This window comes from Anas acuta, chromosome 2, assembly GCF_963932015.1.
Source record: "Anas acuta chromosome 2, bAnaAcu1.1, whole genome shotgun sequence".
In the NCBI taxonomy this organism is placed as follows: Eukaryota; Metazoa; Chordata; class Aves; order Anseriformes; family Anatidae; genus Anas; species Anas acuta.
The window spans coordinates 46,177,611-46,199,874 of record NC_088980.1 but is presented as its reverse complement, the minus strand read 5'-3'; the positions used below and the strand labels follow the sequence as shown (position 1 = coordinate 46,199,874).

The following is a 22,264-nucleotide window of genomic DNA, read 5'->3' as shown; positions in this document are numbered from 1 at the left end:
CGGCCCCGGTCCCTCCCCGCCCCGCCCCGGGGCACGGGCACAGGGCGGGCAGCGGCTCCGCCAGCGGCTGGGGGAGAAATGGGGTGGATTCAGGGGGTTTTGGGGAAAATTTGGGGGCTGTGGGGGCGACGCGCTGCTGGTGGGGAGCGCGGGGAGAGCCGCTGCTGGCCGGGTGGGTGAGGAGGTGGGGAGGTGGGGCTGGCCGGCTAGGCTGCAGGCTGGGGTGGTGGAAAAGGGGGGAAATATCATATTTATTTGAATTTAGGGCTTGTGTTGGTGGCTGTGAGCCGCCCTGATGTGCGCTCACTGGGAATCACACAGTGTGCCTGCACTGAGGTCACATCAGGGCGGCATCTTGTGAGGAATTTAGGAATTTTATAGGGGATTTTCCCATTTTTCCACTTTGTGGCGTTTCGCCTCGCGCCGCAGAACAGATTTTGGAGCTGCCCACAGCGGGGGCAGCGCGGCCACACGGGGCGGGCACCGGGACGGGGCTGGGGAACACCACCCTGCCACAGCAAGGCCGCCGCAAAGACAACAAACGCTGTAATTAACACTTTAATTACTTAATTCATCACTCCTTCCCGGGGGGGGGGGGCTCACACCTCCCCCTGAGGTAACACCACCCCCCCCTCCCCCCCCCCCCCCCCACCGCCATCGCCTCAGCGAGGGGGGGGGCAGTTTCCCGCCCGCCGCGCGCGGCGCTGCGCATGCGCAGAGTCCTCCCGCTGTCACCCCCCCCCCCCCTCACCGGGAGGGGGTCGCGGAAGCGGAAGCGGAAGTAGAGGAGGTTGAGGGGGGGGGGGGAGGAGGGGGGCAAGATGGCGGCGGTGTGCCTCAGCGAGGCGGAGAAGCTGTACATCGTGCACGGCGTGCAGGTAGCGCCCCGCCGCCGGGCATGGGGCTGTTAACTGGTCTGAGAGCCTGCTGTGAGGAGATGGAGGGCTCTGGGGGTGGGTGGGGGGTGGTCTGCATTGGGTTGGGCAAGGCCTGTGGTGCTGTGTCCCCTAACGGCCGCACAGCCAGGCTCAGGAAGGCCGAGGTGGGTGGGCGGGGAGGTGGCGGAGCTCAGAGCTCGAGGGCAGGGTCCTGCAGCTCGTGAGGGATAACCCCAAGGACCACGGTTTGGGGGCTGACCGGCTGGAGGGCAGCTCTGCAGAGGGACCGAGGAGTCCTGGTGGGCAGCAGGCTGAGCACGAGTCTGTAATGTGGCTTGTGGCCAAGGAGGCCGGTGGGATCCTGGGCTGTGTTCAGAAGTGTTGCCAGCAGGTTGAGGGAGGTGATCCTGCCACTCTACTCAGCCCTGGTGAGGCTGCACCTGGAGTATTGTGTCCAGTTCTGGGCACCCCAGTACAAGAGGGATGTGGAGCTACTGGAGTGAGCCCAGAGGAGGGCTACAAAGATGATGAGAGGACTGCAGCACCTGTCGTACGAGGACAGGCTGAGAGAGCTGGGCCTGTTTCACCTGGAGAAGAGAAGACTGAGGGGAGAAGACTGAGGGGAGACCTCATCAATGCGTATAGATATCTGAGGAGAGGGTGTTGAGAGGATGGAGCCGATCTCTTTTCTTTTGTGCCTGGCGACAGGATGAGAGGTGATGGGCACAAACTGAAGCACAGGAGGTTCTGACTGGGTATGAGGGGGCACTTCTGTACTGTGAGGGTGACAGAGCACTGGGACAGGCTGCCCAGAGAGGCTGTGGAGTCTCCTCTGGAGATACCCAAAACCTGCCTGGGTGCCATCCTGCACAGTGTGCTCTAGGTGATCCTGTTTGTGAGGAGGTTGGACTGGATGATCTCCAGGGGTCCCTTCCGATGTCAGCCATTCTGTGATTCTGTATTTCACGGTGAAGAAAACTGCTTTTATGGGGGTGAGGTGTGTAGCATCTGAGGAGTGCAAATCAACGTGTGTTTGAATTGTAAACAGACAAAAATGTTTTGAAGGCTGGTGGATATTCCTGTCTGCTGGGTCCTAATTACATACCTAGAAGTATAAAACTCAGGTATCACAACAAAGATCTTTGTTGTGTTAGAGAAAATATATTTTAAAGCCAAGAGCTTGATGCTTTTGTAGTCTGCAGCTTTCTGTTGAAACCAGAGGGACTTTGTGCAGGGGTTGAGGTCTTGCAGAGCACTTGTTGCAAGCTCTAGACAGATGAGAGGTGAACAGAGAAGTGCAGTTGGTTCTGTCACACTTGTATGTGGAAGCTGGTGATAAAACCAGGAGCCATTGATTTTTATATTCATCTTCACTGCTGTGGTTGGCGTGGGAAAAGGAAACTTTAAAAATCACAAATTCTTGGTTGGTTGTCGTACTCAGGAGGACCTCCGTGTAGATGGCCGTGGCTGTGAAGATTACAGGTGTGCAGAAGTAGAAACAGATGTTGTGTCAAACACATCCGGATCTGCGAGAGTGAAGCTGGTAGGCGAATTTGTTGTCTGCTGCTGATTAAACTCTGGCTTATTGGGCTTGTTTTAAGATTAGCCATTGCTGTCTGTAGATGTGTCTGTGTGTGTCACATGCACATCACTAACTGCAGTGGTGGGCTAGGGAAATAATGACAGGATATATAACTCATTCAGGCCAGCTTAACCCACTGGAGCTAGATTTATCACGGAGTACCTGGAAGGCCTTCAGTCTGAACTAGTCTGCTATTTAATTTTGGAAAAACAGAAACACCATTGTGGTCACAGAAAAAAATAGTTCTGTGCCTTTACAGCGAAGCAAAACTACCTGTGGCATCTGTTGATGTAAAGAAAATAAATAGAGTTTTTGAACTATTATAAAGGTGCTGTAGCTCTTTCCAGAACCAGAGTGATAACAAATCTGTGCTATAAGTGTCTTCTAAACGTAGAGAAAGCTGATATGTATGGTAATTATTTGAAAAAGTTTCCTATGCATAATGTTCTTCTTCTAAAGCCTTTCCTTTTTCAAAAATAAATGAATAAAAACTAACCTGATTTCAAGTTTGCTGTGATAGTCAATTATTGTTGCTAGTCATTCTAGGTGGAAATGTCAGCTTGCTGTAGGTATCTAAATTAACCGGTCTTGTGAATGTGGTTCTAGTTGTGTGATGCGTTTCTGTTTTAACAGGGACACACTGATATCTTGGTGGGCGTAAAAGCTGAAATGGGGACACCAAAGCTGGAGAAACCAGATGAAGGTTATCTGGAATTTTTCGTTGACTGGTTAGTATAATAGAAAAAAAGGTAATTGGTCATTTATTCCAAATAACATTCTTCTGAAATGTATAGCTTCATTGTACTAACCCGCTGCAAGGGTCTGAATAATTAAAACAATTTATTTCACTGTTTTAACAATGGTGAACATTCCCCATAGGGAAATGAGATGTCTTCCGTACTGTGATGCTTTTCCAGGCTGCCACTGGGTGGTAGCAGCAGAGCACAGTTTGATACGCCACCTTGTGTGGTGAAGTTCTTAGGTGTTCCACTTGGCTTTTGTGGTGGTTAAACTAATAAAATAAATGCAGCTCTAAGTGAAGAATATTCTCTCTGTAATGAGGTCTTTGTAGACCAGGAAAGAAGCTGTGAGCTTACTGTGGAAAATCCAGTTAATCTTTTGTCTTCAGTGCAATGGAAATCTGCCTCTGTATGCTAACTACATATTTTGTGTTAATCTGAACTGGGAGTTGAAAACCAGTTTAATTTTAAGCCTGTCTTTGAGCAATTGTAAAGTGCAGAATGCACACGTTGTTACAGCCTGTATCTGGTTTGGCCTCAGAGATGATCTTTTGTTTAATTTTTTTCTCTCTGCTACAATTACTGATATTGTAGATGATAGTTATTAAGGGCTTTAGCAACAAGTATTTATTTTCCATTGAACAACAAGGGAAGTATTTACTGTGAAAGAAAGGATTTTGCTGGTAACAGCAAGGGATTTTGAAAGCAGGTATCTGTGGCAGAAGCCTATTTGTGCTTTGAAAGGATTCTTGGTTGTTGTGTGATGTGACACTGAAATAGTTTTGAAAGTCTTCAAAAACTATGTTCTGTTTGGGAGTAGAAATTCCCTTTGCTCACCCTGTCCACTACTAAGTTCTTTCTGTGTTTCATAAAGCAAGCTTTTTGGCTTTTTCATTTATTTGTGTGCTAGGCAATCCTCTTTCACATTTTACCCAGTGAAAATTACTGCAGCATTCTGTGAGCGTTGGGTGGCAGTGTTTACCAAATAGTGTATTCGTACCCAGCCAACGTTTTTTCTTTATTTCACTTTGATTGTAAGGAACTGAAATGTTAAAATAGTCTTGGAATTAAGATGCAGTCCAACCTGCAATTATTTTCCAGTTAGGTTCTATGTTCTTCTTACTCCCTGTCAAAGAAAGCAGCCATTCAAATTTAAAAGCTACAGCATTTGATGGAATTTGGTGTTTGAAAATAATGAGGTATAGATTGAGGTTTGTATAGTTTTTTTTTCAATTTATCATAGGAAGCATAGTGCTTGCATAACCATACTTTAAACAGAGCAGTTTAAACAGAATGGACTAGTTAACCTGCAAAAAAAACAGATTCTGTGAATAAGTGCTCCTTCAGTACGGCCTTAGGGCCTGGCTTGGCTATATTCCCAGAATTAAGTTATACTTAGATAGGGCCCTATCTTCTAAAATCAGTGTCTAATATTAATGCCACTGCAAATAAAAGTGTCACGCTTGCAGTGCTCGCTCGTGTGGTAAATGTGGTCTGGAAGCATAGGTCAGTGTTTGACTGGCAGTAAGGTTTACCTTTTCAGTGTGTATAGTGCTGTCTGTTTATAGAAATGGCAAATAACTCCTACAAAATCCAGTAACTCTGCGGGGCATTCTGGATTATCGTCAGTTCTGCCAAAGAACAAGTTGGGAGGATTACTGTATGACAAGGATTTTCCTTATAGGCTCTGCAGTCTTGTTGACACAGCTCACTGATGTTTGAAGTCGTCAGTAGATAACATGGGTCTTTAGTTTTGTTTTTTTTTTAAAGTGAGGTGATTCTGTTCCAAGAGTGTATTTTCTGCTTTATGTTCCATTCCTGTGGCATTGGTGTTGGAAGAAAGCTGAGGACTTTTCTCGTCGTATCAATACAAAATGTACATGAGAAATTGGCACTGAGAGGCGCCCAGCCAGTAGGGTTTGAGGTTTTGCTTTTACAGATTTGGAAGATACCAAACTACTTCTATGGGATCCCCTCCTTTCCCGTGTTCAGTAAAGACAAATTAATTTGGGGGAGATCTGACTAGTGGCAGATCCTGTTTTTAAATAAATGTTTGCCACAGGTCTACTTCTTGAAAATGCTCTTGCCCTTTCTCTACAGTAGGGGGTTAGGTTCAGAATATTTGTTTGTTTTACTGTGTGCCTCTGGGCATTTCTGCTTGATTTCATTGTGACTTGGAGCTTCATGGGGTTGTTGTTTTCCACTTGGCTGTGAACGAGGTCCCAGCACCCAAGCACTTATTGCATGACCTCATAATCAAAGTTTCCTATGTTGGAATCGGGGAAATAAAGACCACAGGCTTTTTTGTCAGTTCCCTTTGGGGAAAAAATGCTCTTTGGCTGTTCCTATCCAAAAGCAGCAGCTGCTGAAAATAATGAGCTGCTGTCTGTAAGTGCCTTGGTAGCAGAGAGTACGCTCACCAAAAGAAATTACCAATTAAGGCCAGGCAGTCATGTCAATTCCGCATATTCTACTTGTCCCAGTGTCACATCTTTCTCTTCTTACCTTATTAATTACCTTCTTACTTAACTCTCTTACCTTATTAATTTCACATTCATTGCTAACAGGCTGCCTTGTTAGCCATTCTGAACTTAGTACAATTGTCTCTCGCTTCTTTTTCTTGAAAGGATTGAGGTGACAGAAGATGAGAATGCTAAAGAACTAGTCCCAGAGAGAATTCACCAGCTTTAATATTGTCTTAGGAACTGAAGATAGTAGTGGAATTTAATTAGTATCACTTAGCAACAAAATATAGGTATATTATCTGCATTAAAACATTTTCTTATGCAAAATGGGAATAATTTCTTCACAGATGATGTGCTTATTCTTGTACGAATAAATCCATGGGGATGTTTCTAGTACTTCATGTTTAAGAAATGTTCTTTGGATATTGGCAGCTTCAGAAGTGAAAGGTTTTTTGTTTTTTTTTCCCCTTTCTTTATCTAGTTCTGCAAATGCTACTCCTGAATTTGAAGGCCGGGGAGGAGAAGAACTTGGCACAGAGATAGCAAATACACTCTACAGGGTATTTAGCAGCGAAGGGAGTGTAGACCTGAAATCTCTTTGTATTAATCCTAGAGAGCACTGCTGGGTTCTCTATGTTGATGTATTGGTAAGTAAAAAAAACCAAAAACTATTAAGAGTTCGAGGAGGTTTTCAAGCCACTGGGTGACTGAGCATAGCCATGTGTATTTTCATATTAAAAATGCTTCTCCTAATGTGACATCATACTTCACAGCACGGATGGCCATTTCCTTGTGAATCTATCTGTAATAGTTAATCACTACTTCCTGCTAACTCTTTTTCTGCTCTTCTGGGTGGTGCTGCTCCGCTGCAGAGCTAACAAAGCACTGAATACTCCAAATCTGGCTCCCATAAAAATCAGTAATCGTATACTCACCAGGAAATTGCTGCAAAAAAAGTTACATTTGGCCTAGGCAATATTTGATGGAAGTTGTATACATGTATTGAATATAGGAGAGAAACTGAATATTTGTGCCCGTTAAAAAATGGAAACTGAATTTTGTGTATGTAAATCTTGTGCATACAGCAGCTCAGTTTCCAAACAATGCTGTATTTACAGCGCTCTGTCATGTGAATTTGATTGAAGTCTGTAAGTCAGACTCTCCTGAGCTCTGTTTTCAACTCTTACTGATCCAAAATTGAGTTTCCATTTGTCAAATGTGTAACTGAAAACATGTTGAGAGATATTACTCACTGGAATCAATGTCTGTGAAATGATTTATTAAGTGTTAAGCTGCATTGTCAAAAGGAGAAGGAAAAAAAACACACAACACAACAACAAAACAAAAAAGCAACAAACAAACAGGGTTTTATTAAACAAAACAGGAATATGGAGACTGAGACTTGAATGTAAAAATGAGTCCATTAAGTTTTTAAAGAGCAATACGTTAGCCTAATTACAATAGGCACGGTACTTAACGTGACAGTCTGCAGCATGATCCAGTATGTACTGCTGAGTGCGTTAGCAATCCTAGTCACCAGCTTGTTGGAGCTTGGCATAGTTTAACAGAGGATGAAGTGCTAGTTCTGAGAAATCACACTGTGACCTTGAGTTGCTAGGTTATTACAAGCAGAGGTACAGAATATTAAACGCAGTGCTTATTTAAGCAACGTGCTGCTTCTGCAGCATAAACAAAGACTTTTAATAAAGCTGACTGCTGCGGACAGAGTTCTGTGTAACTGTTGTGTGAAATACAACTGGTCGTTACCTGATTTGTCCTGGACAAATCTGCTGATTGTCCACAGCTACAGAGGAAAACAGCCTAGGTGTTCACGTGCTGTTCGTAATTCTGATACAACTAGTAGCAAGACCTATGGTATATGTTTTATTTTATTTAGCTGCGTTTACAGTATCAGCAAAGAATCTGTTGTAGGTTCATAACTAGGACTCAAAAGTTGATGAGGCTTTCAGTGTCACCTGCAGATTTTTTATGAGAGCAATTGAAGAGCTGCTGGGTTAGATAAAACAAGATGCTTTTAACATAACTCTTCTATTCCTCCCTCTACCCCGGCATCTGTACTTTAATAGTTTTGTGAGGTATTTGTTCTAATTCCTTTTCCAAGTAGAAGATGTATGTATCACATATGTGATAGTTTATACCTGATGTAGGCGCTTGATACCTACATGTTTTCATGAAGCTCTTCTTGCTGAGTGACTGCTCTAGAGCTCTATTTTGATGGTAGAAGTGTGACACTTGTGCTAATATAAAATATTTTGTCTTGTTATTCATCTTCGGAGGGAGGCAGGTTCTATATCTAATAACTGATCATTGAGAGTCCTTGGGAAAATGTTGTACTTCAGAATTCATGGAAGTGTTTGTGTTGCATAGTTAAGTAGGAGGGAAAATAAGTCATAAATCTGTCTTAAGTTTCAAAATACTGGTACCTTGTGGGCAGATGGAAAAGTTCTTGTTTCCAAGTCTCTTATTCTGACAGACAAAACCCTCTGAGAAGAGTTATGAAGCTGGAGGTACTCCGTTGCTATGTGATTTAGCTGTGCACACATTGATCAAAGCATCTATATTGAGCTCCTGTGTGTAAATAAAATGTGAGATATGCAAGCTCAAAAGAGAAAATAGTGATATTTCGCAGTCATGCATCTTGTAGATTGAAAACGTCTCTCATATTCGATTTTAGGGTGGTCAGTGTAGTTGAGAAGTGCTTCAATTGTGTGTAGTGAGATTGGGAAAAAAGGAAACTTCAGCCAGACGCTGTGAAGATGCAGACTGATTGCCTACCTCCACCGTTCTGCACACACATGAATTAAAAGTCAACAAAATGTGCTTTGACCTTTCAAAATACATGCGTTCTTAATAACAGGGGATGTTTGCATTTGTGAGCTACTCTTTGGAAGTGTGAGTTATACCGCACTGCAAAGCTACAGCCTGTTCTCACCCTCTCTTTCTGTCTTTTTTTCTCCCCTTCTAAGTTACCGATATATGAAATAAGCTTTTAGGAGTTTTTTAGGGGGTTGGTTTTGGTACTTGCATAGCCTCTTTCACATACTTTGCACCAGCAGTCTGCCATACTGAGCAAGGAGAGCTGAAGTTGTGCGATCTCTTTTCATTCCCTACCTCGTCACGCTACGTTGTGTGCTTGGGCGTTAGGGAGGGTACATGTGGTACATGTGTTGAAATTCTGCTGGTTTGCTGCTGAGCATCCTTCAGAGCATTTCTTCATCTTTTCTGTCCCCGCCTTGCCTCAGCACTGTTTGGAGGAAAGAAAGCCAACAATTTGTAAATCTGTTGCAAAAACTCACAGTTGTGCAGACTTTCTTTAATCCTTTAAAAACAAACCAAACATAAAAAAAACCTAAAAAGTAAAAATGAAGTGGGTTGGGGGGGAATCTCTGCACAACATGCTTCAGCCTTCCTTTATTTATATTTGGAGGAATTGTACCATGCTTGAGACAGGCTTTGTTCCTAGCCTGTAGGTGCCACTGTAATATAGATAAGGCTTTAGAAAAGCAGCCTGAACATAACCCTGGCAACAGTACAGGCACATCCCATTATTGTGTTTTAATAAGAAAGGTATTGTGAGTTTATTGTGTTATCCAGTGAAATCCAATCATGACTGAAAGTGGCAAGTTAACCTCTCTGTATCCAGCAGCTGTTTGGAAAGAAATAATTTGATCACCTTTGTATTAGCTTTCTCTCCCAAATCTTGTCATTCCTTTTACACAATTCAGTTTGTCTTCATAAAAATAAGCTGTCTTTCTAGAGTATCTGATTTATGATTTGTTCCCAGTGTGGGAGTTTATCTCCTCCTTAAATAAATTTTGAGGAGCAATCAATGCAATCAGTGTTGTAAAACTCGTTTTGCTCTCAGTGTCCAGCATAGATGGATGTAACGGAGAAGCATGCACGTGTTCTTAGCCGTGTAGTTTCCAGTGCTTGCTGGGGATGTGTGTGTTGATAGAACTGTGCTGGCTGAGGACAAGCTCAGAATGGAGCTTGTCAGAGAACTATCAGTGGGCTGCCACCAAATACATCTCTGAGTGCTCTGTCAGCCTGTGAGTAGTAGTGGTTACGAGAGCCCTGCCTTTTTATACAGTGCTGGTCTTCTATTTGGTTGTTCTCCTGATCTCAGTGGGAAGAAGCTAAGCTAGGTTCCCTCCACAGACTTTGATTGCAGTGATAGAACTATCAACAAGTAGACTGAAATCAGGATTTCCTTAGATCTTTTTCGGCTTCAAGAAGAAGTTGAAAATGATTCCTTTTCCATAAAGAATGGAGAATAAACCAAGATGTGCATTTGAAGCTATACTTTGTGTAATTAGCTTCCTTTATAACTTTATTATATAATTTCATACAGTGTTCTGGGAGAGAATTGGCATTGCTTGTTTGAAAACTATTTTTAAAAAATTCCGCATTGAAATAAAGTATAGAAGATGGTTTGTCTTTTAACATGAAAGAACAAATGTGCTGAGTATTATCAGAAATATTCTGGTCATAGCCTAGTGCAGAGACTTAACAGGAGAAGAGCAACCAGTGGTGTTTTCAGCTTCTATTACTAGATGTTACCATTAATTTTATTATGAAGTGCTTTATCTCTTCTGTTTTTCATGCATAATACAGTCAACTGAAATTTTAGTTTTGTATTTGGAGTTTATTTGTCATAGATAGGCTTTAAAGACAACTTTTTAACCTATTCTTGTTCTTAATTTTGTGCTTTTTCAAGTAAGTTTAAGTAAAATAAAGACTTAAGGAAAAATCAGTTTAGTGCCTTTTAAAGAGATTCTTCTTTTCCTCCCCAGTTATTGGAGTGTGGTGGGAACCTCTTTGATGCAATCTCTATTGCGGTGAAGGCAGCCCTCTTTAACACAAGGTAAAGCACAGCTCTCCTTTCATGTGAGTGGAAGTGGCACGGGAAAAGAAATACTTTCTGTGAGCTAGGCATCTTTATGCCTAATATATTTGAGTAAGAAAAACGTAAGGCAACTTGCATAAAAGATGGTCTGCTTGCAAACACGTAACATGAGCTAATGTCTTTACATGTTTCTACTAATCCAGTGTTGTGTTGCATTATGTGTACAATGGGGCTCTAAATAAAGCTCTTGTTCTCTAGTCAGATCCAGGAAAAAATTGTATTGACCCTATGGTTTTGTTGCAAGTAGTTGGAGGCCTTTGTGTTGATGCCGTGTGAGTTTAAAATATGAAGCATTTACTGACGTCCAGATCTCTGGATGACATTCTTAATGAGTTGTTTAACCTTTAAACAAAACCTGAAACGCATTCAGGAGACATAACAATAGGAATGTGCTGGTTTGAACATCCCAATGATGTTCAGGGTTTTGAAGACCTACGGTAACTAGAGACCTATGTAACTAGCCTGGAGGAAAAGGGGAAGGTGAAGAAAGGGAGTGTGAAGAAGTGGGGAAAAGTATCCCCTCTTCCTCCCCCGCCCCCAATTGGCTTCCTGAGGAGAAAAGATAAAAGGTGTAATTAGTAATAGTTTCCGAGATACAGTTTCTGAAGTATGGAGGTGATGGCAATTCTCCGTACAAATACCAAATTAGTCTCATTTTATCGTATCATAAGCCAGTATTACACAGTACAGCAAAATAATAACCTTAAACCAGCCCCCAGAAATGATAAACAGCACGACAGGGAACACGTACAGTAAGTAATGTGCTAGATAGCACAGTATGGAAAACAGGCACAGCAGACCTGAGATCAAAAAAATCAGCATTGTGATTAGCAGCATTGCGATTAAACTGAGCTAATGCTTGTAACAATTTTGTTTTAACACATTGTGGTTGCATCTGTCATTATCACAACCCCTTCGAGCCCCATGTTGGGTGCCAAAAGGAATTCTGTGGCAGGCAGCTCAGCACCATGCAGCTGTTTGCTCACACACACGCACACATAATGGGGAGAGAATTGGGGGGGAAATAGTAAAAGCTTGTGGGGTGAGACAAAGACAGATTAATAGGCTAGAAAAGGAAGAGAAATAATAATGGTAATCATAATAATATGCACAAAGTAGGTGATGCACAATGCGATTGCTCACCACCTGCTGACTGACGCCCGTCCCTGAGCAGCAGTCCCCCCACCCCGGCCAGCCACCCCATATTAATTGTTCAGGATGACACCATAAGGAATTTATTATCCCATTAGCCATTTTGGACCAGCTGGCCTGATTCTGTCCCCTCTCAGCTTCTTGTGCGCCCACAGACTCCTCAGTGGCAGGGCAGCACAAGAAGCTGAAATGTCCTTGGCTTAGTGTAAGCACTGCTCTGCAACAGCTAAAACGTAAGTTCGTTATCAACATTATTGTCATCCTAACTCCAAAACACGGCACCATACCAGCTACTAGGAGGAAAATTAACTCTATCCTCGCTGAAACCAGGACGCACATGCATTTTAGTTCAAAGAATGGAAAAATAAAATCTAGTAGAATCATTGATACAAATGTTTTTTGAACGCATTCGATAATATTCAATATTTTTTCTATTTTTTATCTTCATTATCTATAGATGAAAGGGAATATAGAGTTTTGTATCACCCTGAAGAAAGAAACTAGTGAATGGCTTTGCTTAAAAAATCTTACATAGCAAATGCAGCTGGCAGAGGTGCAAAAATTAGACTCTTACGGGCACAAATGTTTTAAAGTGGATCTCAAATTGTTTTCGCTGTAAATTAGAGATCTGCTGAAGTCAGTGGCATAGTTCTTGTTTATTCATCAGGGAACCAGTGCGCAGCACTAGAGCTGGAAAAGTACTCACAAGAAGAAATTAAGCTTTTGAAGACGCAGGCAATGTATCAGGTTATACACACTTTAAAGTTGGGAGGAGGGGAGAGCCCATCTGAGACTGCAACTTGTATACGTGGCTGAGAAATTTCTCAGCTTAATCAAGCCCTCAGTGGTACCTTTTAACTGTAGCTTGTTTGTGCAGCATTAAGAAATCCTGTCACAAATGTAATAGCTCACAAAGACTTGACAGTACACGAAAGGGAAGAAACGCCTGTGTCTCCGTGTGGGGGCTGCCAGGATGAGAAAGTGTTGTAGTTAAAACAGTTGCTCCCATGTGGGTCGTTTTGCAGATCCAAGACGCACGCTTTATTTGCAGGATAATGGCCTTTTTTCAACTAGATTTCTAGTTTTGAATAAAGAGAGAACATCGTATAAAAATAAGAATAAATAAATAAAAAGCAGATGGGTAACGTGGAGGGTGTAATTGTTTTGATGAGTCTGCTTTATTTTCATTGTTCTGGAAGCTGTATCCTTCCTGCAAGCTGTGGGTGATCATCCTCAGTCTGGTGGAATTAGGATGGTCGACCAGAACATGGCACAGTATGACATAACACAAAGTGTGCTGATTTTGACCTGTGAAAACCCTGTCTGGGGCAGGGAACACGAGTACATCTCATCTAATCAGAGCTCAGGAAGTCAGAGCTGGAATACAAAGTGAAAAGCTGTTGTCCTTATCTGCTTTTCTTTCCTCTTTCCCTCCATATATACTAAGTTTTCTTTGGATTGATACAAAGGTTGTTTAGAGTAGCAGCCCACTCCTTAAATATGATGTCAGAGTAAGACAAGGCGTCGATTTGAAGATCACTTCAGATTAAGTGTTTTGAACTTCGCTAGAGGTGCGTGTTCCTCGTTGAGCCTTACTTGCCTTTCATAATCTGTTCACAGGCTTCTGTTGCAAGCATTTTCGGATCTTTGTCTGCCTTTGACTTCAGCCAGAAAACCAGGAGCAGGAAGCTCAGGCTGCTGTTTTCTTTGAAGCCACAAATTTTTTGTTCTGATGTTCAGACAGGCATTTGAAAAGCTCAGCCTCATCCTTAAAAACCTTGCTCCTAACCATTTGTTTGTTTATAATAGCTATGGCACACTTTTCTTTATGGCTGAGTAAATCCATAGTAGTAACACCAGGAATTTTGTGCGAGAATTATGGGATTTCAATCCTTTTTATGTCTGGCCTGACTCACTGTATCCCCTTCAGGCATGGAACAATGACAATACGGCTGTCGTGGGGGAATATTTACTCCTTGGAGTTTTTGCATTGTTCATTGTGTTCTAAAAACTAAATCCAGATCACGTGTGAAAGATACCAGCTATCAAACTGTATTCTTAACTGTGTCTCCAAAGTGCTTAAGGCTGGATTTATCTGTGATTGAAGTAGACACTGCAAAATGTGCAAGTAGCCACCGTGTCAGGACTCAGCATTAAACCCAATCTTGTGGAATGTGCCTCACTGCAACTGAGGCAACAAAAACTAGGCACAAGACAAAAAAAAAAATAGAGTTTGTAACACAGTAGCCTTGTCGATGTCCTGCTTTTTAAATTATTTTTTGCTGGGCAGGGTGGCAGGGGCAGAACTGATGCCTGCATACAAGGGTAGAAGAGGTTTTGCAGTTGTTAACTCTGGGTCTCCGGCACGCAGACAAGAGCATTGTTCATTATGTGACTAAGTCCTGCTGTACAGATTTCTGCGCTGATTACTTACAGGAATCAAAACAGAAGAATAAAAGTTACCAAGTAAACATGTACAGCTAGTTCTTAAGATAAATCTTCAGAAGCTGGGAGAGGAAATATCAAATTTTCTGGGAATTCTCTTTGTGCTACAAACACTCCCTGTGCCCATTTGGATCCTCGGTTTTTGTGTATATATACCCTTTTTTTCCTGCTACTGTGATGCTTGCATCTGATCAGTGCTCTCTTTGCCTTTGCAGTAGTTGTAATTCGTAAATCTGTCTTGTCTGTTCTTGGCCAACGCAGCCCCTTGCAGGGATTTTCGGGTATTAATTCTGTCGGCTTCTTCTTGCAGACCAAACATTGCTGTGGTTTCGTAGCTCTTTTAGGAGGGAGTTAAAATTGCTTAATCAATCTTATATATATATATATATATATATATTTTAACTCATTTTTTAAACACTGTTTTGGCACGTAAACTTCTCGTCTAGGCTGATGGCCAGCGTTGTCCATTGTCCTGTGAAGCTGGAGGAGTAGGCACCTTGGGATTTTATTCCATCAACTTTTAATGGAATATTTGCAGTTTGAAAATAGGCTTTGATGCATTTCCACTGGGTTGTTACATAAGTGCAAAGCATTTTGAGTTGAATTTCCTGAAAAAGTACACATCGTAGTTGTCTGCTTACTGAAACTTTTAGTTTTAGCTTGGCTCGTTCTTGTAAGAAATCTTACAAAAGCAGAGTTAACTGCTATGAAGTACTTGGCTCTCAGGCTCCTAGCCACAAGTAACTAAAACATTTGTCTGGGGAACAACAAAAATCGCTTTGCTTTCCTGGAGAAAAAGCCAGTCTCTATCTCTTCCTTTAAAGAGATTTGGTACAGAACACATTAAAGAATGTAACCTCAGGAGTCTCACTCTGACGAACAATGCTACTGTAAAAATACTAGCATAAAAACAGACTGCAGTGATGTTCCACACAGTTACTGAAGTTAGCTTTCCAGGCATAGCTTGAAGTATTTTGTGTTTTCACGTGCAAATATGTGAAAGTGGGAGCAGTTTCACTGAGCTGTGTGGGGGTTTTGCTGGCCAGTAAAGCAAATTCTGTCAGTCAGTGCTCCGTTGAGTGGACACCTGGATAAATGAGGGTATGTAGGATGCTGAAGTTATTGAGAATCTGGGGGGTTGGAACTAGATGATCTTTAAGGTTCCTTCCAACCCAAGCCCTCCTATACCACCTTCTAAGTTGTTTTAAATTATTTTATTCATCACGCTAATAAAGCCGTGTTAAATTATCCTCTGAAACTCCCATCAAGTGGCTATAACAGATACTTTGTGTGTACCACTGATAAGGAGCCCGTCTAGCTCATTTGTGAGAAATTGTCATCCACAATTGAGAAGAAAGCATTTCTTGGATTTCTACGTGAGGTTTTTATCCCTGGCCAATGCTTTTGTAGATTTGTCCTGAGAGCCGTAGGGTCTTCTGGCTTCTTAACGAATGAGAAGAGCTCATTAGTCTTAACCTGCTAAAGAGAGAGGATTTTACTGCCACCCCTTTCCCTGCCTCTCCTTAGCTGGTGTCATTCTTTCTTGAACTGCTTTACTGCTTATATTTGCTGCTGATGTCATGGCTTTCCCAGGCCATGTGATTGCTGTAATTGTAACAACCTGAGGTTTGTCTGTGAGATCAGGTGCCACGATATGAACGGGTTCAGTCTTGGCAATTTCTCTCCTGCTTTGCCAGGCAGATGTGCAAAGAATTGTTCAGAATTCAAATGTGCAAATTCTAAAAGACAGCGCTGAATCTCTCCTCATGCATTAGTGTAGAAATTAGATTAAATTCTAATAGTTGGAATGATGCACATAGTCTTATCCTGAATATCTTCTCACTAAGGATGTTTTATTCAGTGAGTGAGTTGTTAATACTCTGAAAACATTCTGGATTTTTTTCTAAACACGTAGCCTCCTTTAGAGGAAAGGGTGCTTGTTGGAGTTGAGTCTGTATGACGCCTGTACTCATTATCTGTTCTGACGATGATTTTGCACATGCTTTTGTTTCTGCAGAATACCCAAAGTGCGTGTTCTGGAGGATGAAGAAGGCTCTAAAGAAATTGAGCTCTCTGATGACCCTTATGATTGCATTCGACTAAACGTGGATGATGTGCCCTGCATTGTCACGTTAAGCAAAGTAAGCCCGGCAAATTTGTGACCTTCTACTTAGAAACTTCAGTTTCTGTTAACTTCTCCTGCTGTTTATTTTTCCCTAGAGATAAAACTTGTGCTGCAGAAGTGGTCACTCTGTATACATTTGTTCATCCTTGGAATTATTCTGATTGAGGGGGAGCTTTTATTGAATAAGGCTTTTTTTTCCACCTCCAACTTTGAGATTTCCCCTCGATGCATTCTTGTAAACTATGATACAAGGAGAAATTTTTGTTTTTCAGCTACTCATTGCTCAACACCCAGAGCAATAGATACTCCAGTATGTGAAAACAAATGGGCATTGTTGCAAGGCTCACAGATTGAGCAGTCTGCCTGGCGTTTGTTGCTGGGGACAGAATTCTGTTTTAATACTGAACTTTCAAGTGGGTTTTCGCTTTCCTTTTCCATATGCAGTATGCAGCTAACAGTTGTTTTGCTGGATGCTGCATTTTCCATTGCATCTGTTAGTGATTTGCTTGGTTGCTGGGAAGCTTGTCTGAGATATTTTTTAAGCAAGTAGCATAAATAGAAGAAAGCCAATCACCGAAGTGGGGCCTCACCTAAGCCCCCAGATGTGTTATTTTCACCGGGGCAGTAGGGGAGTCAGTCCATGGAGGTGAGGTAAAAGGGAAATACGGAGGTTCAGATAAGTGAAAGGATGGTCAGGGAGGAAGACAAGCTGATGTAGAGACATGCTTATCTCACTTCTGATGTGTGTGTACATGAGATTTGGGGTCAGAAGCTGTTGAAGTGCTGTACTATCGACTCAGTCTCTAAACTCTACCAAAGATGACATGAGGTTAGGATGGGAGGCTGCAGACAACTGACTGAGCTACCTGTACGGTTTAAGTTTTTAATAAAGAACCTGGACAACTGCAAACTAATACGTTGCTTTGTCATTAACTCACAGATTGGATATAGGCATGTGGTGGATGCTACCCTTCAGGAAGAAGCCTGTTCTTTGGCCAGCCTGCTTATTGCTGTGACCAGCAAGGGTGCCCTCACTTGCATGAAGAAAATAGGGAAAGGCAGCCTGGATCCTGAGAGCATTTTTGAAATGATGGAGGTAAGGAGTTCTGAGCACTTACTGTCTTGCATGGTAATGGATGAACTGGGACTTGAATGTATGAGAAGCTAGAGTAAGGACATTAAACGCAGAGACCTTGTTGCTTTTATTAGGTGAATAAGGGACCTGTTGAAGGCCACAGACAGCTCCTTTAACACAGAATCTCACATGAGTGGAAGTCATCTAAAACTTTAATATCCCTGAAATGTGTTGTACTCACATTTGTTTCAGTCAAGTAACTCAGAGCTGTAAGATGTTTCCTATCTCATTATTTCCCCTAAAGACTGAAAGAGCAAAACCTCTAACGTGGTAATGTCTCCACAGAAGTAGAGGTAGTACTTTGAAGGGCTGGTACGTGGTGTTCCCTTCTAGCACAACTCATTTGTTTTGTCATAAGCTTCTGTACTTGCTTTACTGTTGTTTTTTCTTTGCTCCTTTATTGGGTTTTTGGTCTGCCCTTACTGCATGAAAGTACTATTAGGATGTTTTTCACATCCACACGAGATTTCCTTTTTAAACTTTTCTTTAGTCTTTTCTTGAAACTGTCTTCCCATATAAATTCTCATGCCTGGATTTGGCCTTGAGCATCAGTCAGAAATGAGTTTTGAACTTTTTGAGTCGGAATGAAAATTAAATACTTAAAGCTGGCTCCGTTTCCTAGAGATCCAGAACTAATTTTAGTATGGCTAACGTGGAAGTGAGGAATGCAGAAGCTGGAGCCAAGTTTGAAAGCAGTTGGTCTCAAGTGGAAATTACAGGCTGAATATCTGTGGGAGTTCAGCGTATTGTGATGTCAGTCCAGAGTGCTGATCGTGTGGTACCAGTGGTCTGCTAATTGCATCCAGGGGGGTCACTTAACCCCCTTATTGTCCAGGTAATGTGCACAGGGTTCATCTTTGATCTGGCATCCTAAAGAAACCAAACTTCACATGGACATCTGATGTGTCTTCCTGGATGGATTTTGAGTCCAGTTCTAACTGAATGTCACAAGACTTGAAGCTTTGGGTCTAGGGCTGCTACAGAGGGATGGGTGTTTGACTCAGTTACAGGCTCGTGGTAGAAGCCACCCCCCATGCAAGTTTTCTGATGTCCAAATGCAGAAAACGTTGATCACCAGCTTAGCTCTACATCAAGCCCTAACTAGGAAATGAACTTTGGTGGTTCCATTGATAGTCTACTATCAGGCCGTGCTTGAGACTAAACAGTGCTTGCTTAAATACTGATCAGATGTGTGTGGAAACCTTCCAACTGTCTTACTCTACTTAAGAGCTGGTCCCTTCGTGTTGGTGAAAGGAGTTAAAGCTTCAGCTGAATGCCCAGCGTGCTGTGCTCTTGCTTTGGAAGAAGTCTTCTCTCTTGGGTGGTGAGCATCTGGAAGGAGTAAGGGAGAAAGCTGATGAGAAGAAACAAATATTTTATCTGGGAGGTGAGAGGTCCTGTTTTGTTTGAGGCAGTCTCAAACATAGCAGCCTGATTAGAGTACCAAGGGAAAGAAGAAAAAAAAGAAAAGAGGAGGGGACTGGGAATGTCCAGTGGAAGAGTTGCATAATCCGTCCTTGACACTTCCTGTTCCTAGTGAGATTTAACAGCAGGTCAGAAGGTGTGTTCAGCTTTCCCTGCCTGGTAGAGAACAGATGTACCGAGGACGTGTCTCTTAGGAAGGCAGTTGCATGGGAAAGTTTTGGGAAGCTGTCAGCGGTAGGCATTTTGCTGAGTTTATGCTCCATAAGGGAGGCAAGCGGGCATAGGATGGCCACAGCATTGTGTGCTGTGTCAACACCAGAGCTCTGCAGAGTTCCCGTTCACTTTGACTGGGTGTGAGTGATGTTATCCTACGTTTGAGGACAAGAGTGACCGAAGTACATCACCCCGCTGGACTCCGGAGTGCTGCTGTGGTCTTTGTGCCAGTGCAGAGCAGTAGCAATTCCTGCGTGCTGTCTTTGATTTAGCATGACTCATTCTGTTTAGGATTGGCAGCCACCTTGCTGCTTCACAGCTCGTCCCAGATTTGCTTTGGTGTTACGGACCGTGTTCTGTCACCTGGTTCTTCAGCCAAAATGCACCTTACTTGAAGGTCTGTGCACCCACAGTGGAGGGAATTGTCACCACAATGAAAGAGAACTTTGTGGTTTTTCAGCTGTATGGCAGGTAAAGGCTTCACTGCAAAGATCAGGAACTGATAAACTCAGTTTAAGACAGCCTGGCTTTGGCTGTTTAGGGATGGTGGGCTCTGTTCAGCTGTGTATGGAGTTGGGAACCCCAGGAGAACACTAATGGTCACCTCTGCTTTAAGATTTTTATTTCAGCACAGCCCAGTGCTCCTCATCCCTGCAGCTTCTGCACTACACTTGTGCCTATGGGAAGAGCGGGGGCTGGTATCAGAGCTAACCCTGGTGGTTTGCCACTGCTGGAGTTTATTTCTGCATAGAAAGCCTTCTGTTGACTCCTTCAAGGCCCTTGGACAGTGCAGAATTGTGCAGCGTAATGAAGAATCTGGCCCACAAATGGGTTTGGTGATGCAGATCATGTGCATTTGGGGCTTTTAATACTGGGCCAACACCTCTGGCTACATGACGGTGTGTTATGCAGAAAGCATTCTGCTTCGTGTTGCATGTGCTGGCTGATCTGAATGTGTGCTTGTACCTGATGTGAATTTAATTTGTACCCTTGGGTGATCCAGCGTTGCACGGATCGGGTGCTGATGATCATGGAATGCTTCTCTGATGAATTGGAGCACTGCCTTTATGCATAGTTTTTTCCAAAACTTAATCAAATTAAGATGAAACTTTCACCACCGTTATTTTTCTTAATTAAAAACATGTTTTTATTACACCAGCTGGTATATATTAATCATTAAAGGGAAAATATTTGTCAAAAGAAAGTGATCCATGAGAGTTGTCTTCCTGTTAATAAGCGTATGTCTCAGACTTGTTTTGCTTTCTTTACTTTGCAGACAGGAAAGAGAGTAGGAAAGGCATTGCACATAGCCCTTCAGAAGATTCTGGATGAAGAAGAAAGTTTGGGGACCACACGGCAGAAAGTTGGATTTCTTGGATGAGTTTTTATTAAAAGTCCAAAACTGTTTTTAACTGATTGTGCAATCTTGTCGGTTTGTATATGGAAAAGGGATATTTCTTGTTACAGTACATACACCCTCCCAACTAAAAGCTTTTAAAATGTTACTAAGCTTGGAAAAAAGTTCTGGTTAAATGTGAATAAGCAAATTTGGGGCGTTTTCCATATGTGTAACTGTCTGCACCTAGGAGGCACACCAGCAGCAATTGATGGAATTGCCTGGGAAATGCTCAAGTCTGTTTTCAAGAGTGACAGGGGTGGGTTCCTCTTAATTCTGTTTGCACGTGTTCCACTTCTGCAGCCCAGCTGCTGTCCTTTAGAACATATATGGGGGAGCCCTCGGTACAGCACAAGCCAGATTTTGGGTCTCTAAGACACTTGTTCATCATCCAGTTAATTCTTCTTAATGGGAGAAGAAAGCAGCACTCACTGGAAGCCTTCCTTCAAATTATTTTACTTTGAATAAAATGCAGTTAAATTTTACTACAAATACAACATGGTCCCAAGTTTCTAAATCATATTTTAAACCAAAATGTCTTTGTTTAATAGAGCTCTGTCCTTTTTGCCAACAGATAGAGTAGCCTCGCTGAAACCTCTTACAGTGGGTAAGGAGAAGGGGCATGACTAGGGTAGAAGGGAGAATAAGTTAATTTTGCTGAGTTTGGTAGTTCAGCTGGAAGAGTAATGGCTGTCAGTAAAGGTCCTTTACATGCTGTGCTGGGCAGCAGTGCCACGGGGCTAAAGCCTCACTTCCACCATTGTCCTGCTAGATCTTACTCTGTAATAAGCAAAGAGACAGCTGAGAGAGTGCAGGTCTTGGCTTCGCTGGAGTGGAGCAGGAATGAGCACGGAGACAGCTGTAGAGGTTCAAACAAGAGGAGAACCCTTGTCCTTCTACTCTTCACTGAGTTTGGAAATGGATTTCATCAAAGCCAAAAAAGACAGGAGAAGATGCCAGATAAGATGCAATCAAGTTGTATCACCGGGTCTTCAAAGCCGTGGATACCAGTTGGCTGGTGCAGCAAAGAGCAAGAGCTGTTTTTCCTGCAGGACAGGAAGATGCATCAGACTGGAGAAGTTGCAGGAAAAAGTTTTCAAGAAGCTGTTTCAGCTGTATTGGAAGGTTATTTTTGAATACACATTATGACAAAAGCTACAAATAATAATCCAGAAATCCTTTACCTCTTAATCAAACAGTGGTTGTTCAATATTCTGTTTTCATTTCCTAATGCCAGATAAATAAAATCTCTTGACTGGTGTGTGTTTGGTGGGGAGGAGGGCAAGGGTTTTGCCAAAGGAGAGCTGTAGATAGAGGACAAAGCAATCATGCTCACACTAAAATATATGATGTACTTCAGGTACTGAAATTCCTTCAGGTCATAAAATACTTCTAAGAAGGCAGAAAGAAAGAAAACCGAAGGGAGAAAAAACATTTACAGTACCTTAAACACATCACAGGCAGTTTTTTAGCTGTGTATTGTTTAATGTTTCAGAAAATGGTTAATCTATATGAGGATTGCAAGTCTTAAACCACAGCTGTTCCCTCAATAACTGTTGCTTGGTTTATTATAGATTTCTGATTTAGTACCAGAAGGCTGCCTAGAGTTATTTCCAGGGTGAATTTTGTAACACGGTAGTGATAGTTTCTGCCTAGGTAGCCTTCCAGCTGGAGGAACTTCAACCTTTTTGCAAATTACTGATGGTAGTGGGACTCCCCTCTCCAGGTCTTTTTCACTTTAAATGGATGGCTATGGGAGCTGGGGTAAAAAGAGACAAGAA

At 42.4% G+C, this 22,264-nt stretch overlaps 1 protein-coding gene across 2 annotated transcripts; it reads left to right on the top strand.

Moving 5' to 3' along the window:
* Positions 1 to 723: 723 nt before the first annotated feature.
* Positions 724 to 20,499, top strand: EXOSC7 (exosome component 7). Of its 2 annotated transcripts, none has more exons than XM_068674595.1 (8): positions 724 to 878; positions 2,320 to 2,421; positions 3,094 to 3,188; positions 6,147 to 6,312; positions 10,480 to 10,550; positions 16,207 to 16,330; positions 17,255 to 17,410; positions 20,364 to 20,499. In XM_068674595.1, exons 1-8 carry the CDS (start codon positions 822 to 824, stop codon positions 20,466 to 20,468), a joined length of 876 nt encoding a protein of 291 aa, XP_068530696.1. In that variant the 5' UTR covers positions 724 to 821; the 3' UTR covers positions 20,469 to 20,499. The 2 variants fall into 2 exon arrangements, with proteins under 2 accessions (XP_068530696.1, XP_068530697.1); XM_068674596.1 differs by lacking the exon at positions 20,364 to 20,499 and adding an exon at positions 18,072 to 19,098.
* The last annotated feature ends 1,765 nt before the right edge of the window (positions 20,500 to 22,264 follow it).